This window comes from Rhea americana, unplaced genomic scaffold (genome assembly GCF_003343005.1).
Source record: "Rhea americana isolate MKP2758 unplaced genomic scaffold, rheAme1 scaffold_14, whole genome shotgun sequence".
NCBI classification, from domain to species: Eukaryota; Metazoa; Chordata; class Aves; order Rheiformes; family Rheidae; genus Rhea; species Rhea americana.
In genome coordinates this window covers 8,334,368-8,351,770 of record NW_028185483.1, presented here as the reverse complement: position 1 = coordinate 8,351,770, position 17,403 = coordinate 8,334,368, and the positions used below count along the sequence as shown (strand labels likewise).

Here is a 17,403-nt window from a genome sequence, read left to right as displayed (position 1 = left end):
GACTCAAAGCTATCCTTAAAGAGAAAATTACATGGAAACTTTTATAGAAGTATCTAAATAATGCCCAACATTTTTAAAAAAGTGATATTTACCCTTTGAAACATAGTTTGGAGTCTCATGCATGTACATTATTTGGAATAGAGCTGCAAGGAGAGTCATGTCTGTCTTTYTGACCTGTGAAGATATTCTTTGCTCTTGACTGGTTTTCAGAATCTCTGTGCATAACTGACTTAGCTAGCTCTATAATTTTTTTTTTTTTTTTGATTGTAAGAAATCCTTTTGTGAGGAAAATAAGTCTCTGCAGAGASTTATACTGGCAGAGAGCCAACTGCCATCCTGAAATCCTAGAAGCAACTCCAAAGCAATACCTTGTAACTAGGAGCAGAAATGACTGGTTATTTCCGCTAAGGTAGTATTCCCTGTGCTGATGATCCATTTGCGTTTATATGGCAGCTCCCTGTATTTTGCTTAATCTTGTGTACATAGTGTGCTGGCYAGTGAGACAAGAGTCACGCTCTCAGATTCCATTATTTTATATAATTTGCACCCTTTAAACTTATCTTTTCAGTTATTAGCTTTTAATGAAATATACATGTTACTGGCCTTTCTCACCACATTTTGAACTAACAAGATAATTTATCTGGCTAAGCATCTTCTGACTGTTAATAGATAATTTTTGGGAGCAGCTCCCTCATCTTTGTTCTTGTAGCATCAGCCTAGATTTGCCTCAGCAAATTGCAGCTGTTTAGAAACGCTCCAGGGACCTTGATTATKCATCTGCCACATGCAGGCAACTCCCTTTGCCATCATATTCTAACAAGCATCTGGAGAAGCTTGGTCACTCGCTGGCTGGATCTCTCACACTGTTGCTCTCCTCTTCTCTCTCTGGATTGCAAACTAATTTGTCTGAGGCTGAAAACTGTATTTGCCTTGCTTTACCTTTACCTATGCTAAATTTCTGAGGCTCCTTGTGTTGCCAGTAAAGACAGACTCCCCTCAAAAGAGTCCATGACTGGTGTGTAATTTAGTTCACTACTCTGTTGTTGCTCATAGTTAAGGATCTCTCCTAGGAGTCTAGAGAATCCAGCCAACAGGTTAAATGCTTCTAGAGTGCAACACTGCTTTTTTTGCAAGCCTGTTTCTCTGCGACAGTCTCACAGACTGTCTAAGAAGTAGATCCCTGGTGAGAGGGAAATAAGGTGAATGCGGCCTGCAGCTGCTTGAGACTGTCTTTGAGCCAGGTATACGCTCATATTTGAACTTCACCTGGGAGAAGCTATTATTAAAAATATCCCTTTACAAATTTAAGACTGCCAGTACAGAGCAATGCTGTTACGGGGGATTTGTGGCAGCAAACKGGATAGAGGAGTTATGAACCCACTTTATTTAAAAATACTGTCTTTATCTGCTTCAGTTTGCTGTTCTTTCCAGATGACTTTACCAATATTTACTTGTAGGAAGTAATATAATCAGGAAGGAGTTGGAAACAGCACAGATACAACCACAACTGTTCATTGGCTTGTCTGAGTCTCTTGKCTGATAGAATTTTTGCTGTTCAAAAGTTCCTTACTTTAGATAGTCACRTGTCCTAAACACATTCAAGAATAAAATCAAGAGCAAAAGGACTTTGCTCCCAGGCATTGGGTTAAATAATCTGACCAAGTCAGTTGTGCAAAATATTTGAAATTCACTGTTCCTGCACAGACTCTGGGCATGTTTCCTCTTTATTCAATGTCCTATAGTAAAAGCTCAGGAGGAAATGAAATGATAGACCAACCCAGTATGGAAGATGAGTTTTGGTGATCTTAATAACCAATATGGCCAGGATGCCTTCAAGTAATACTTTTCTAGATACARGATTTCAGTCTGTATCTAGGGTTGGGTTAATAACACTTTGTAGCTTGTCAAACAGTAATAATACAAAGACACTAATGTAACAATGAGAATGAACTAGCTGCAGAAATGTATTTGGTCCTGAGTTTGTTGTTTAACTGTAAGGTGGAATTGAACCTGGAAAGGAGAGGAAAATGTGTCATGCTCTTCCCTATCAAATCATAGTCTGAAGCCAATTCCAATACAAACAAGACCTGAGAAAACTAGGTTTATTTTGGTGGAAAATTAGGAACGCATTGGGTGATGTAATAGGAAGCTAAAGCCAAATCATGAGCTAATTAGAAATATGGTCTGAACTATTTATTATTGCTGAAACGTTATTAAAGACAAAGGATTTTATTCCAAGAGGAGGAAATGCAAATTGTAAAATAAAAGAATTTTGCTGGGATGTAAAGAGATGCTGGTCTTGCCATGAATAATGTTTAATTGCAAAGCACTAATGCTTCTGTTCTCTTTAGGAGATGGATTCAAATACGTATTCTCTATGCAGGGTAACACTCAAGGGTATAGTAAAAAAAAAATGAGTCAGAGGATTGTGAAGCAGGCAAAATGTACTCATGTACTTTTTTTTTTTATGGATCACATTTTTCTTTCAGGGAGTCATCGTGGGTATATTGTGTAACTTCTGAGAAATTCTTGACCTAGATTTTTCTGTCTTGGGTGTTTTTATTGTTCAAGTGCTGTTTGGATAAGAGTGAAAGTCTGTGTGCAACATCCCAAGGGAGAAAAAGAAAATCCCTGCACACAGAGGGAAAAAGGTTTTGGAAAAATCCTTGTGTGCTATAGAGTGAAGAGCCTCAAAGCTGCTCTTGCATCTGAGGAGAAGGAAGGAACATGCATGACTTCTACCATTTCCTTTATACCCTAATACTATGAGCGGTTGAGGGATAGCGCTAATCCTCCACCCAAAAGAAATTACAATAATTGGGGGGGGGTTGGTTGTTTTTTTTTTTTAGGCTATTGGCAGAGTCTTTTTTTTTGGCCCCAAGGACACATGGTTCACTGGGCTTGCAAGCAAGAAAGGTGCAAACCTTCTCTAGTTTTTTTCTTTTCTCTACAAACTTAATGTTTTTAATCTCAGATTACTCAATTTTTGTACCCTTCTGTGTCTCAGACACTGGAATGCAACATTAACCTATGGTATTAAGCTACCTTTAATTAAATACAGTGGAACAGTATGCTGTTAATGATAAGCAGATATACGAAGTTTTGTTTAACCACATGTCCAATTGCTTACTGAAAGAGATAAGAAATCACAACTATATTTCCTTTAATTTATTAGATCTGTCAGAGTAAAAATAACCTCTAAGATAAGATAATGGCACTATAAATTTTGCTGCTTCATTTAGAGAATGATTTACAATCCTTTTATTTGCCAAAACAAGTTCTTTAGCAATTGAGATTCCAATTCTCTGGCATTTCTATAAATTCTAAATCTAGACAGAACTTCTAAACATGAAGCACAATAATTGGCATATAGCAGAATGCCTCTTCTGCAGCTGTCTCATTTTAAATACAACTGCTGATTGAAAATCTTAAATTTCTTTAGTCACAGCTCAAATGAATTTGTTTTAGTTATCTGAAGTAACCTAAAAAGCTGCAGTTGGACCTGACTCGGAGCCCAGTGAAGTCAGTCTTTCTATTTAATTTGCTGGGGCTTGAGCTGAGCCCTTTTTGTTTAATTATTCCAAATACAGGCAATGTTGATTGGATGATACTGTGATCTTGCTCTCCAAAAGAAGAATTTTTGGCAAGAATTCTTCCCTCGTTAAAATCAGGTACTACAGAAGTTGAGCATTTCTAGGATCCTGCTGTCTTTTGTTGGGATCACCAGTAGAGGGAATATTTTCCTTTAATTAGGACATGGGTATCGGTTATTAAACCGATACCTTTTAGTGATGGTGAGATCTGTAATTGCTCTGTAGTAGAAAATAATGTAAATCTCCCTGGGATCATTGTACTCAGTTTAAAATACATGATAAAGTGACAGTGGAAAGACTAACTTACAAAAAATGAAATCAAATGGCTGAAGAGACATATATAGCTTGCATTCTTGAGCTATTAATTTTTTTCACCCTGAAAAATAATGCAAGATTTATTCTCTATACCAAGAAAAGGGAGCTTGTTATTGGTAAAAATTTTAGAATTTGATTCTTTAAATTTTATTATGTTTCGGAATAGAAAATTGCTAATGGAAATTTGTAATTTTTTTATTAAAATTATAAAAATTCAAAAAATTATATTATAAAGATTCAAATACCTATAAAAGCATATTTACTATATTACTGTCTTAATATACAACTGTCAATATAAACTTTTCCATATAAGAATGCTGTACTTTTAGTTATGTTTTGTCATATTTACTCTTGATTCAGAAAATTAGGCAAGAATGTCACACAAATACCTAACATATGGGAACTTTGTGATCTTGACAATGAAGCTGCTCAAGGGTTATGTTATTTATTACTTTAGATTGAACTGCAGTGTGTGAAATGTTAAACTTTTGTAAAAAATGGAGACAAATTACTACAGTTCTCTGGAATAATTACAGTTAAAACTTCCTGGAACAAATTAAGRAAACAAAATCTTCGTCTTAATTTCATTCTCTTTTTCAAGCTGCAGAAAAATGTAACAAGAAATTTCATTGTTGGCTCTGCTTTGCATTTGCTTCAGAATTATGATATTTATTTGGGAGCGCTCATAAATCTGTCAAGGCTCCACAGCATGCTGAGTGTTGTTGCCTTGGACTTCTGGCAGCATCCAGGAAAGAGAGAGAACTAAGATTTGTTTGTTTTGTATTGCTGTGTTATTTGCTTTGCCAACAGCTTCTAATTGCTAATATGCCAGAGAACTGAAGTCTTTTATTATTTATTATTGTTGATTTTTTGCCTTATAAAAGGCTTACAGCTTTTACATAATTCAATAATACTTAACCTCTGTTTTTAAGGATTTTTTTTAAAAGTCAAATACCAAACTGTCCGTCTTATTTAAATGGCTTTAGAGTATGGCCTAGGGTATGGTCTTGGATGGATAGTAAGGTTATTGTCATTTAAAACACCAGAGTCCTGCTCACCTCTTCTGCATAAAAGGTGTATTTAAACATAGGCCTGTTTGAAAAGGCCTCAGAACAGAAACTTCTTCCACTTGTTGTGTGTGTCTAGCTGGTTTCCTTTTACTTTTGACCAAAACTGCTGCATTGACCTCAACCTGTGTCATTCTGTTTGATAGGAGTTTCACTGTTTTACTTTACTGCGAACTAAGGTGCAATAGGAAGTGTTAGACAGAGATTCTGAGGTGTTGTTGATGATACTAGTGTAGTCATTTCTGCATAGTTGTCACCTCTCTATCAAGCTGTGATCTTAACTTGCAGAGCATCATGTTTCTGTGTAATGTATTGGAGCCCCCCACACGGCAACCTCTTGAGTCAGGAAGGAGCGGTGCAGTATAACAGTGGATTTCGGTGTAGCTCAATTGGAAGATAAACCTGTCCTTAAGGCAAATTCATTGTGTGTGTGTGTGTGTGTGTGTGTAAATTGAAAAAGGCTCTTCAGTTTATCCTATACTTGAACTATCTTGAAACTATAATGGATTCTCTTGTTCTTACTGTGAAAAACTAATATATTTCCAATAACTGGCAATACAGATTTTTTCCAGATGTGTGAGAAACTGCCTCAAGTTAAACTGACCTAAATAGCAAGTAATTATTTTTACTTTTTCTTTTCATTATATCAAAATGACAAAGATCTTCTACTCACCAGTTCCTCATAATTCCCTGGGTGTTTGTAGGTATACGAATAAGGAAACAGAAGCAGCTGGGAATAGGAGTGAATAGTGAAGTATGCCTTGATGGTAGAAAGATGTTTGCGAATAAAATCAGCCAAAGCCTTGGTCTCCTTTTCAGATTCAGGTGCATGGCCACAGTAAGTGGAATCACAAGGTCTATTTGAGGCCCCAATAGCTGGAAAGAAGGATTAATTGTATTAATGAATATTWGGTGAAAAAATAATTGGCTGATGGGAGAGTGGTGACATTACACCACATTCATAGGTAAGCCGTGGAAATTCTGCTGAATTCTACAGAAAATGGCACACATGCCACTTCTGAGAAGAGAAAATTTTATTGCATAGTTAAGACATTGGGTGGCATGGCATAGCATTCAGGAAGTATTTCCTGTATAGCAGGTATGCTTGGAAGCACATGACTACTGATGTAAATCCCTCTATTATCTAAGTCAGTCAGTGTATGATTCACTTGAGTGTTTGAACAATCCTTTCCTTGCATGTCTTCCTCAGTTATAGGATGTTCCCAGGAACCAGCCAAGTGGAACCAATCAAGAGACTCTCCCACCGAGTGAAACCAATCAAAACCCCCCAAACTTAGTGTTCACAGAAGTAACTAGACCCTTGTAACCGTTTGTTTTTTTTTCCCCCAAATTGGCCTAAGAAATTGAACATAAGCTTCTCCACAACACTATACTGATGGTTTTCACTGGAACTTGAGAGGAACCATCGCACAGTGAAAATCCATGCGTAAGTATCTTGACTGTTGTATCTCTTAATGGTAGTTTGCACGTATTGTTAGGAGACACTTACTGCACCACCCAGCATTAAAATTCCTGTTGGGATCAGTACCAATGCAGGTGCTGCCAGCATTTTTAGAGCGTGTCTTTCTCCACATGCGATTCTGAAATAGAGTGGTTAAGTTCATATTAAAACTAAGAGAAAATTCTAGTAGTTGACTTGATCGGCAATACTTTTGAGAAATAAAAATGTACTTACATTTTTCCAAGTGTAAACGTAGCCATCAATATTAAGAACAGGCAGGATGTAGAAGTCCAAGCTGTCAAGAAGTTTGGTCATGACACTATCTTTTCCATAGGTCTCAACAGCCTAGTTGGAAAGAAGAAGACAGAGCTAACTCCTTCGTAGAATCAAAACAAAATATCACCTGTTTGTATTGAGAGGCCTGGGTCTAGATCAGGAGTTAAGTAATGGTGCAAAGTGATCCTCTTTACCACAAGAGATGGAAGCCCTGAGATATTACAAATACTCAAAGGAATAACAAATCCTAGATTTAATGGATTTAAACCATGCTGCTGCTAGAAAGCCATCTCATTCTGGTAGATAAATTATGTGGTAAAGTAGTGTTGATTTTGGGCAGAACAATAAACCACTGGAAAGAGATTTCTACTACTAGTTTCTTGTTTAGAGACAGCAAAGTTCCTATTCATATACTCTCCCTATCTCCTGTCACCTTAAAGTGTGCGTTTATGTGAAAAGGAAAATCATTGTTCCCATTTCTGATATCCGTTATGCAGAGAAGTTTCTTCAACAACCAAAACTGTAAAGAATACTTGAAAAGAACATCCTTACACACTTTTACACACTTTTCCAGACACATGCATTGCATAATATATGTAAGAACTCCTACCATAAACCTGTATGTCTTGCTTCTTTGTGGCCTGCCACTTTGTGCACTTGTTCGCAAACTCCTATCTGTGTTGAATCAGCATGCAATAATCGTAAAGTGTACTCTAAGAAGTATGTTACACCCATGTTTTTTTTTTTTTTTTTTTTTTTTTTTTTTTTTAACTCTACCCAGAGGTAAAGGATAGAGGGTGCAATGTGATGGTTTCTATGGTGCAAGAGAAATAGTTTCTATTGTCCTTTAGTTAACACGTGGAAAGGTTGGATGTAGAATCTGTAAAAGTAGGTTTTGGTCACTAGAACTGATGCTTCTTCTCTCTCTCTCTTTTTTTTGGGGGGAGTGGTAGGGGAGAGTTTTTTTATCATATTTCTCTTGTTTTTAACTTTCATGTCTAGAAAACATCTCAGATGAACTTCAGATGGATCTCAGAGGACTGTGCTTTTACAGCACTTCTGCCTAGCCACACTTGGAAGCACTGTGCAAAGCCACTACTGGTGTCAGGTGCATCCATGAATTAAGCAACCAGACAGAGAAAATGTTAGCTGTAGTGACGTGAATTGCTAAGAGGAAAATGATAACACATACTGTCTGCAGCCTTATTGGGAGATAATGAAATCACATTACCATTGACTCCACTGAGATGCCACTTTCAATTTCCACTGCTCCTTACACAAAACCGCATGGCTGKCTGAGAAGACAGAGATTACACTTTCCACCAATTTCTGTGCCAGCATGACTCACTGAAGTATTTTGGCTTCCCTTTACTCAGGTTTTAAATACCATCTGCTACTTCTCTTTTATATTAAAAAAAAAAAAAAAGAAAAGAAAAAAGAAAAAATCAAGCAGGAATTCTTACAAAATTTTAGGCTCAGTGAGTTCTCCTGTGAAGGTGACTGATTTCCACTGCCAAGGTGAGGGGGAATACACCTCGTAGCAACTCCGCAGCATTTAATAGCTCCTAGTGGTGGCAAGGAGCAGGAAAAAAGTCCCAGGCTGAAGTGAAGCTAATTTCACCTGAGTTTGTTTTTTTTTTTTTTTTTTTTTTTTTTTTTCCAGAATAGATTATTTCATGTTTTAGGAACTGTTCTGTGTAACCTAAAGTGACAGCTCAAAGCGATGTATATGGMCAATGTTTTTATCTTCTTGAGTGGGGTGTAGATGTAGCTATATAGTCTTCCTCCTCTCTTGGGTACGTTTCCTTAGTTCACCTCGCTTTTGCTTTACTGAGGGTAGGTTTCCAGCCGCTCGTTGCCTCACTGAGCAAGCCTAACTGCTGTGACTACAGGACCTAAAGCAGTGGGAAGACGGCCTTTCTGGCACACAATCCATTGCCTTCTGAATTTGCCCTCAACCGCCTTAGTCCTTACACCTTGCAGATATGTAAAGAGTATGATTTGATTTATAGTGTTGCTAGAGCTGTTTGCTTGTCTCCTACCTTTCTCTGACTACAGGTGCAAAGAGAAATCTATAGATTGCCTAAGTAACCCTTGTAGTTGCTACTTCCTCTTAAGCAAGCTGAAGGAGTCTTAAACTTCTCAGACTAAAGGGCCAGCCATTAAGACATGTTTTAAGTCATTATGCCCTGATCATCTGGGATGAAAAAGGGACATGCAGACATGTATTTAGAGGAAACAAGACAGTCTGCAGTGGCTTCAGCCCTTGACTCTCACTTAAGAGTTGTATTTTGTAAAATATTTTTTCATCATTAAGCTTACTTCTTTCACAAACCACTGGCAGAAAGCAGGGGAGATCCACTCTCTTGCATGGAAACCACAATCCATAAAGATGGCCTTCTTATTTGTACCACTTTTTCCCACCTAGGGAAAACAACAACAACAACAAAGGTCTTGAACAAAATAATTTGGTTGTAGAATAAGTCAGTCAGATTGTTGACCTAAAAAGTAAAACTTTATAGCATTTGTTGATTAAATGGAAATCTCTGGACTGCTCCTAGCTGTAGCTGACCACAGTGTTTCAGCTAAAATGATACAATCCTAATAATTTTCTTCTTATTAATACAATTTGATTATTTGATTTTTGATTATTCTGCACTGTTGATATATTTCTAATAGTGACTCTAATTGTTGATCCTGTTTTGTTGGATGCTAGATTCTAGTAAATGCTTCTGCAATTTTGGGCAAGTAATCCTTATCCTTTCATCTTCATTTAATTCATAATACTTTATTTATTCACAAGAGTTGTGCTAAGAATAATCTGTTGAAGATATGAACAAATTTGTTGCCAATTACTAGTAAAGTCTGATATTCATAGATCCTTTTAGAATAAATAGGTTTACAAAAAACATGGAGAGAATATAAAAGTAGATGATAATTTACWCTGCTTACAGGAATGTGGTTAAATTTATATGTATGGACTTCCACATAATTCATTATGCCCTTCTTTTTTTAATTCATATCTTAAACTAGAGGGTGAGAAAATTCACAGTAGAAGCAGTGCACAAAATATATTTGACTACCTGCAAAATTTATATTCGTATGTTAGCATTAGTGATGACTAATAAACATCATAATCTTATGGAGGTTAACAGGAGAAAACAGTTTGGCAAGAAGAAATCAAAGCACTTACTTTGAGAAGGTACATCTGCTGTCCTTCATATGTTTCCCCAATTATACTGCGAGAGACAAGGTTTGGGTTCTGAGCAGCAACATCAGCGGTCCAAGCAGCAATCTGTTTAATAAGGAAGTTAAATTTATTGATGTTTCTGTCCTCAGGTTCAGAATAATTAATTTTTCAGTGACAGTGCTCCGTTACAAACCTCACCAAGCTATTCCAGTAACTGATTGCCCGAATTAAGATTTTTCTAACATGAATTTGTCTAAATCCAACTTCAGTCATTGGAGTATGGCTGGTGAATTACAAAAGCCTTCCAGTATTGTATATTGAGTTCTGTATAAAAAGATGATGACCTTGTCAGCCCTTAAAGAGGGCTTAAAGGCAACTGTTTTCCTTGTTAAGCTAAGTAGATTGAGCTTCTTAAATTTTCTACATGCTGTCATGTTTTTTAGTTTAATGGCTCCTCTTCATCCTTGAACCGTTGACAGAAGCACTGGACAGGAATTTGTWAGAACAGCTACCAATACCAAATACAGAAGAGAGAAAAATCTCCTTCAATCTATTCATTATTTTCCTGTTTGTATTTTAAGGGAAGTATAAGCAGCATTTACTATCTAACTACTGGAATAAACTCCCTTTGCTTTGTGTGCCTTCAGAAGCTCACAAAAATGTGGTCACTTTTTAACACACACAAAAGTGTTTCTTGCCCAAAGATCTATGATCTAGGAAAAAGACAAGAGACGGCAGACACAGACTGGCAAGGGAATACTAGAAATAGTGGTTGACAGTATCAGTGTTGGTGGGTTTTAGCACACCAATAACCTAAGCAGAGTCAGAGGAGCTTTTGTTCTTATTTTTTAAATAGCTTTGAAATAGAAGAATTTTTTTTTTCCTTAGAAGAGTTCTGGAGGGGGGAAATTGATTGGTTCTTGTAGGCTTTCTATAAATACCACTTGGAGAGGAAACACAAATGTTCTTGTTTGAAAATGTAACAAGTAGACAGTAGAGCAATGATTAGTACAAAAATGGAAGATTCTTGCAAGGAAAGACAGGAGAGGAAGTTTCTCATACTTCTAAGTACAAGAGCTGTCATGCAATGAATGAGGTGGCAAAACTGCAAAGATATGAAGTGAGGGATGCCATTGTCAGGGTTACAAATCAGGAAAAATCAGCTTGGCTGTGAAAAAAGGAGGAAATAGGGGAGAGCTTATGGTGGGTGAAGAAGTAGAATTGGGGCAGAGAATAGAAACAAGTTGTAAAAAAGCTGTTTAGCAGAGGAGATAGGAGTAAGAGGGGAAAAGAGGAGAACAAGTTGGTAATGAAGCACATCAGCCTGATCACTGAATTTCTACCAGAGATTCTCTGCAGTGTTGTGAGTAGAAGAGGAAATTGGTGTGRGGGATGGATTGTCCAGACTGTCCCTGTGATAAGCCATAAAACTAATGGAGGAGAAAGAAGAGTTTGGACAAGGAGTTATATTAACGGATAGAACAGAAGATGAAGAGGGAAGAAGGATGGAAACATATCAGAAGCCATCTGGGCTACAAAGGTTAAAGTACTGAGTCAAAAAGGTGGCTAACTTGGACCTTACCGTTTCCCATTTGTTGTAGTTCTCATAGCTGTGACTAGCAGTACGAACTTTGCTGTCAAACTGAGCGTCCACTGCAGTCTGCAGGTTGTCAATCAGAATGCTGCAATAACGCACCATAAAAAGCATGAAGAGAACCATACCACTTATTATTTGTTAGTAGAAGAGCAAGTGTGAGGTAGATGATAGATACTTCAGGGTCTGCCCAGATTTACGGCCACATGGATTGTGAAGCAAAATGTAGGGGATTTGATTTATGCATTTGAAAATAACATAGATTRGATTCAAGTTCCAAGCTACTTCCCGCTTCTTCAGGACAACTGTCTTGCAGCAGTGTAACACCCTTGTGGAGCAACACACAGATGCTTGCCTGATCCAACTTCTCTGTCAAGCCAAGCTTGCAAAGTTTAGGAGTGATTTGGTAGCTCTGTTGCACATGGGATGATCTATCCTTCAAGTTACTCCATAGCATGTGATGTGAACTATTATCGTGGCAAAACAGCAGGGCAACATAACCCCAGTATCCTGTCTGCCACTGGCTGAATCTCTCCCATGAACCTTTCCCAAGGACTGAAGCAAAGACATAGCTCATCACCAAGCATGTTCTTGAGGACATTTTGCTTATATTTCAACCTTGGCTCTGTGTGTGTGTGCCACAGGTGTGTGTGTGTGTGTATGCGCGTGCATGTGAGAGAGAGAGAGAGAGAGAGAAAGAAAGAAAAAGAAGTTCCCCTGCTTTTCCAGTGCTTGTCTTAATGTTCTTGCAGAACTTGCTCGTAACTTCAGGACATGTCCTTGATCACTTGTGATTTGGATTTAAGAGCAGGAGGCCAATTTGTGAGGCACTACCAGCCTTCAGAACAAACAGTGCAAATGACTACTTGACATGATGTCATGGCACTGCAGTTACACTTCAAAAGAACTGTAACTGCTTGGGCTGCCACAAGGACACTCCACTGAAGTTTGTCAGGGAGACCTTGCAGACATTGTGGCCTTTGCTATTGAAAGATTTGTGCATGGACCTGAGGGAGCTTGTGAATATTACAGGAAATATGAGCACATGTAGAGTAACTCTTCCTTTGCCAGAGAGGAAATGCCACTGAAATTGGAGTCTCGAGCAGTATGTGGACTGTGGCACTACTGAAAACAATTTCTTTTAGAATGTCTCTAGACTTCCTCCCCTGAGTGGTATCCAAATCAAACACTTTTAACACATTGTATGGGAGTCAGTAATTTTAGGGATGGATTATCCTTAGATTTAGTAGATCATAAAAGCTATATTTGATGAGAACTGCATGATGTAGGACAAAGGGGTTTGCTCTAGTGGCAACAACATGGGGCTGAGAGCCAAAAACTCTCTGCTCTGTCCGCCAAATGAAGTCGTGAGAATCTGACCAAGTAACACTGACTTCCAGTGTCAGTACAGTGATGTTGAAAGAATATCCATTACACATGGAAGGCGTCTGCTAATCAAGTTGGGCCAAGCCAACTTGTATTGCTCAGATGGGGTTAAAAAAAGCAATGAAGACTGCCAGTGCTCCTTTCCCCCCACTGGCCCAAAGTCAATTCGTCATTCTGGGTTAACGGTTGCAGAGTTACTGGAAGATATGAAGTGTGAGCTGTTGCCTGGTCTTCCTCCCTTCTCCTTACCCTCTCCTCAGTGCTGCTCACTGCAGTGCTTCTGTTGTCAGGCATATGTAATGGCAGCGGCAGTGTGGTCTGATCCCTCTGTTTATGCTGAAGTTGTATTCAGTCATGGAAACTCAGGACTTTTTACTTCTGAGTACTATACATTAGAAATACGTAAGGCAATTGAAAGCTCTCTCTTTGGAAAAATTCTTGCCATGGGTCTGCTGTGTGGCTTGAGTAAGCCCAAGGCTGTCCTAGGATTCTGATTTCATCATTCCCTCTTTCTAGTCCTCTGCTGCATTTTATCTTCACTGGAAAATATTTCTTGCCCTACCCTAGCATACTGCAGTGGGCTTTCACTTTGAGGAAATTCCTGGCAATATCTCTTTGTTTCCTGTTTCTTCTTGCCGTCAAAGTTTCACCTCACCCCCTTATACCAGAGCAGCTACACTCCATTTGACCAATCATCAGAAAGCTCACCCCAGGAGAGGCATCCACAGGCGGCAGGAAGTTTGTGACAGGAAGATGAACTATCAACAATGAAAGGATTAAGCACATTTTCCCGGTGTTTAATCTCCTTATATTTAAAATACAGCATTGAGAACAAACTTACTTATACTCCATTTTGTTTTGTGCCAAAAGATTTTCAACCTCAAAAGACTTGTCAGCTTCAAYTCGGAAGTCAACCTGCATTTTTGGCTTTACCAGTGTGACAGCATCAGGGTGCCAAAAGTCAACCTGAAAGAAGGCCAAATGAATATATATAAAAATATATAAATATATTTATATATGTATATCTATATCTCTATATACAAATATATATGTATATTACTGTGATTTTTTTTAGGTGGATGTATGTGTGATGGTGATGTTGATTGTGATTAATATACAAAATTTCATTCCCATCATAGTACATTGACTTGATCTTGCTTGCCAGAAATATCACCATAAGATTTGATTTGCAATTTATCAAAAAGATTTTGTTAGGCCCTGTAACCTGCCTGGAGATGGCAATGACAGTTCGCAAAGGTCCCAATTCAAAGCATTGAAACACATGCTTATGAATTTTGAACTAACTAAGGCATCAAGCAAGAGCAGCACACAATGACTTGAAGAAAAGATCCAGAAAGTTTGTAAGCCCACTCAAGGAATAATGCATTGATGCCAAGTATTAACACATTTTTTGGACTATCTCAATTTGGAGTTTTTAGTTTACTTAATAGAGACTACATGGTTCTTGCACAGTGCTAAAATCGGTGCTTGGTTTCCAGACTTGGGATGCTCTCTTCCTTGATTTCATTGCAAGGGTTGTCTGCATAAGGATGATAGATGTGGCATCAGAGATCATTACAGGCCCAGTGTGAGCATGAGTAGAGCACTATTTATGTCGCACTGATATTAAGATTCACCTCTGCGCTATTGCTAGCAGGGTTAAGTAGCAAGTGCATACACATGTAAAGGGTGTATGTTTTGCCTGAATCTGAAAAGGTGTACTTTGCATGTGTAAAGGCTACTAATCTGAGTAAAAATATTTAAATATACTTTCTCTTTGGTATCTAAGCACTGAATGTAAAATTATTATCTTAGGATTGTCATAATATAAGCAGGGAGCAGAGTCATCTAAATATACTATGATAAATTGGTATTCCCAGTTTAAGCAACCAAAACTTTCTTTCCTTATAACTGAGATAATTAACCCTTTTTATGTTTTAGTTGCTTTCTTTTAATGCTTTTTTTTACATCTTGATCACACTCAGTACCATACCATTCCTAAAATGGGACACTGCTTATAGGGTGGTTTCATCATAATCTGTCATCCCAAGCGTGACATATCTTTGCATTTTAAATTTGAAACAGAAAAGAAAAGACAAGCATCAACCTAAATCAAACTGCAGGTAGGTCTAAGTAAAACTATTCTGAAGTTCACTTGAAAGAGTCTTTTTAATACAAAGATGACTGGAGTTTTTGAATATTGTAGAGTCAGTGTTACCAGTATATAATTAGCAGGTCTGCTCTGCATAACCTGTACCTTCTTTTTGTATTACAGTGACATACCAGATAGATTTATACACATTTATTTTTACACATTTCATTGGAGGTTTTAGCCTACAGTCATTATACAACAGTGGACTCCCAACTCCGTAGCAATGGGACACTACATACCTACTTTACATAAATCAGCTAGGAAAGACTTGCTTGTACAAGTGCTTTTAGGACTCTGAACCAGCTCTGAACACTGATGTTGGTAGGATGGACCTGTGGCCTTAGAGGATGGTGTTCAGTTCAGGGTGGACAAGTGACARCACTGCTAGTATTTCCCATATTTTTGCTGAAGTCAGCTTCAAATCCACTGTGTTTAAAGTCCATATTATAGGCTGAAAGTAAAKGTGGTTTGCCAAGCTAATGCTTTCTCAGACTTTCATCTCATGAACGTAAAGGAAAGTGGGGCTGGTGCGCATAGCCACAAACTATGCATTTTCAAGTGAGATGACTTTCCGAGGATATATTCCAAAGTCAGTCCTGACTGACTTTGGATAACAACAGTAGTCCAGAGATCTTTTCGTTGTTTAAAAGAAAAAGWAAACAAACAATCCTTCAGTTGAATTCCTTTATAGTATACACTTAAAAGCAAGCATGGTGTATTAATTTTCTGAGTTAGGATAAGGAGGCAGCAACATGCCAATAACATTTTTCTGTAGAATGCTCTTCCAGCATACTATACTAGTCTGTTGATAATAGTCCTCCACATCTGTACTTCATTTAAAATACTATCCTTTCATCCTACAGCTAATGATGTCTTTTTCACCAACAGTGATTTTATGACATCAAAGATTAAGAGAATATTGAAAACACATTTGCTTTCTTTATTGTTTTTTCTCATGTCACTATGTCATCATCTATCTACATCAAGGCCATTAGAAAAATGAAGCTTGACTGAGGAGGAAGAAAGCTTTAAAGGAAAGTGAGAGAAGAAAAGATGACATGAGAGAGTAAAGGCTAAAGAAAAGTTTGATTTGTTGAGAGCATGGATTTTTAGACTATTTACATAAACAAACTGTTTTGCCTGTAATGGTAAAAGTGCTGATACTTGGAATATCTATGTTTCACCTAATACATTCTTGAAAGTACTCCGCACTGAATGTATCATTTGGGATTAATTTCTTCAATTAATAAAAACTGGTAGGCACCTTGATATGCAGGCTGAGTTAGTTGCTTTTTCTAGGAAGAAATTGGAATGCATTTATTTGATTCTGGCTTTATCACCCTGTCCTGTTCCTTCTGGAGAAACACTCCAGCTGAGTTGAATGGAATCAGAATTGAGGCTGTAATTCAGCAGCATGGCATTTTTTTTTTTTTTTTTTTTTTTTGAGATATGCATTAGTGAAACAAAAGGAGAAATATTCTTTTCAAGTGCAATATAGCCCCTTCCCCAAGTTCTTTACCTGCATGGTCCTGGCAAGAGTGTTGATGATTTCCACCTGTTCTTCATTCTGTGGAATCACACGAAACACCTTCTGGCTGAAAGAGGAGAGAAAGATTGGATTTGAAACAGGTAGGTCAATTGAAAGGATTTTGTTTTTACAAAGGAAGATTTATAAATGTAAATCCAATGGATCCAATATAAATCTCAGATTTATATCAAAATCTTGGGTCAATGTGATTTGAAACAGGTAGGTTAATTGAAAGGATTTTGTTCTTGCAATGGAGAAGATTTATGAATATAAACTTCTTACCCATCAAAAGCAAGATCCTGTAGCTGAGCAGAAACAGCTGCAGTACCTATGAGAACCAAAAGTGCCCACATTTTTTTTAAAAGAAAATACAGGGCTTTCGCTTCTTCTAGGCTGCTTTTATAACCTATTTGTACTGCTTTTTATTGATTATATGCTAGAAAAACCCACTGATCATCTGATGGCCTTTCTTTATTTGCATGCTATTTATAATGTGTTTTTACTCCACACCTGTGAAAACAGTTGCAAGTCTCAAGAGTGGTTAAGGAATATTACTACTTGAACTGGACAAACACTTCATATCAAAAAATGAACTTAATTTACTTTGTTCTTTTCTGTTGTTTGTGAATTTTGATGAACAATTTTAGTGATTTTTTTTTTTTTTTTTTTTTGCAAACATTTGGTTTCTGGATTACAAGCTTTACTTTGTAATACTTTATGATTGCCTTATACAAAGGCAGATTTCTGTCAGGTGTTGTGTGACTGGTGATCTTAATGACACAACATTGTCACTGTTTCTAAGTGGTCTAGGTCAAACTCTCACAAAGGAAGAGGAAATGC

The 17,403-nt window shown here is 37.5% G+C and overlaps 1 protein-coding gene across 1 annotated transcript in view; it reads right to left on the bottom strand.

Moving 5' to 3' along the window:
- The window catches only part of CPB1 (carboxypeptidase B1), a 20,462-nt gene extending 3,546 nt beyond the window's left edge, over positions 1-16,916 (bottom strand). Inside the window, exons 1-9 of the mRNA XM_085298700.1 lie at positions 16,846-16,916; positions 16,555-16,630; positions 13,725-13,849; positions 11,486-11,585; positions 9,907-10,008; positions 9,036-9,137; positions 6,672-6,782; positions 6,486-6,576; positions 5,649-5,851 (exon numbers count right to left, since the gene is read on the bottom strand). Coding sequence (XP_085154826.1) covers positions 5,649-5,851; positions 6,486-6,576; positions 6,672-6,782; positions 9,036-9,137; positions 9,907-10,008; positions 11,486-11,585; positions 13,725-13,849; positions 16,555-16,630; positions 16,846-16,916 — 981 coding nt within the window. The remainder of the gene's footprint in view (positions 1-5,648; positions 5,852-6,485; positions 6,577-6,671; positions 6,783-9,035; positions 9,138-9,906; positions 10,009-11,485; positions 11,586-13,724; positions 13,850-16,554; positions 16,631-16,845) is intronic.
- Positions 16,917-17,403: the final 487 nt, after the last annotated feature.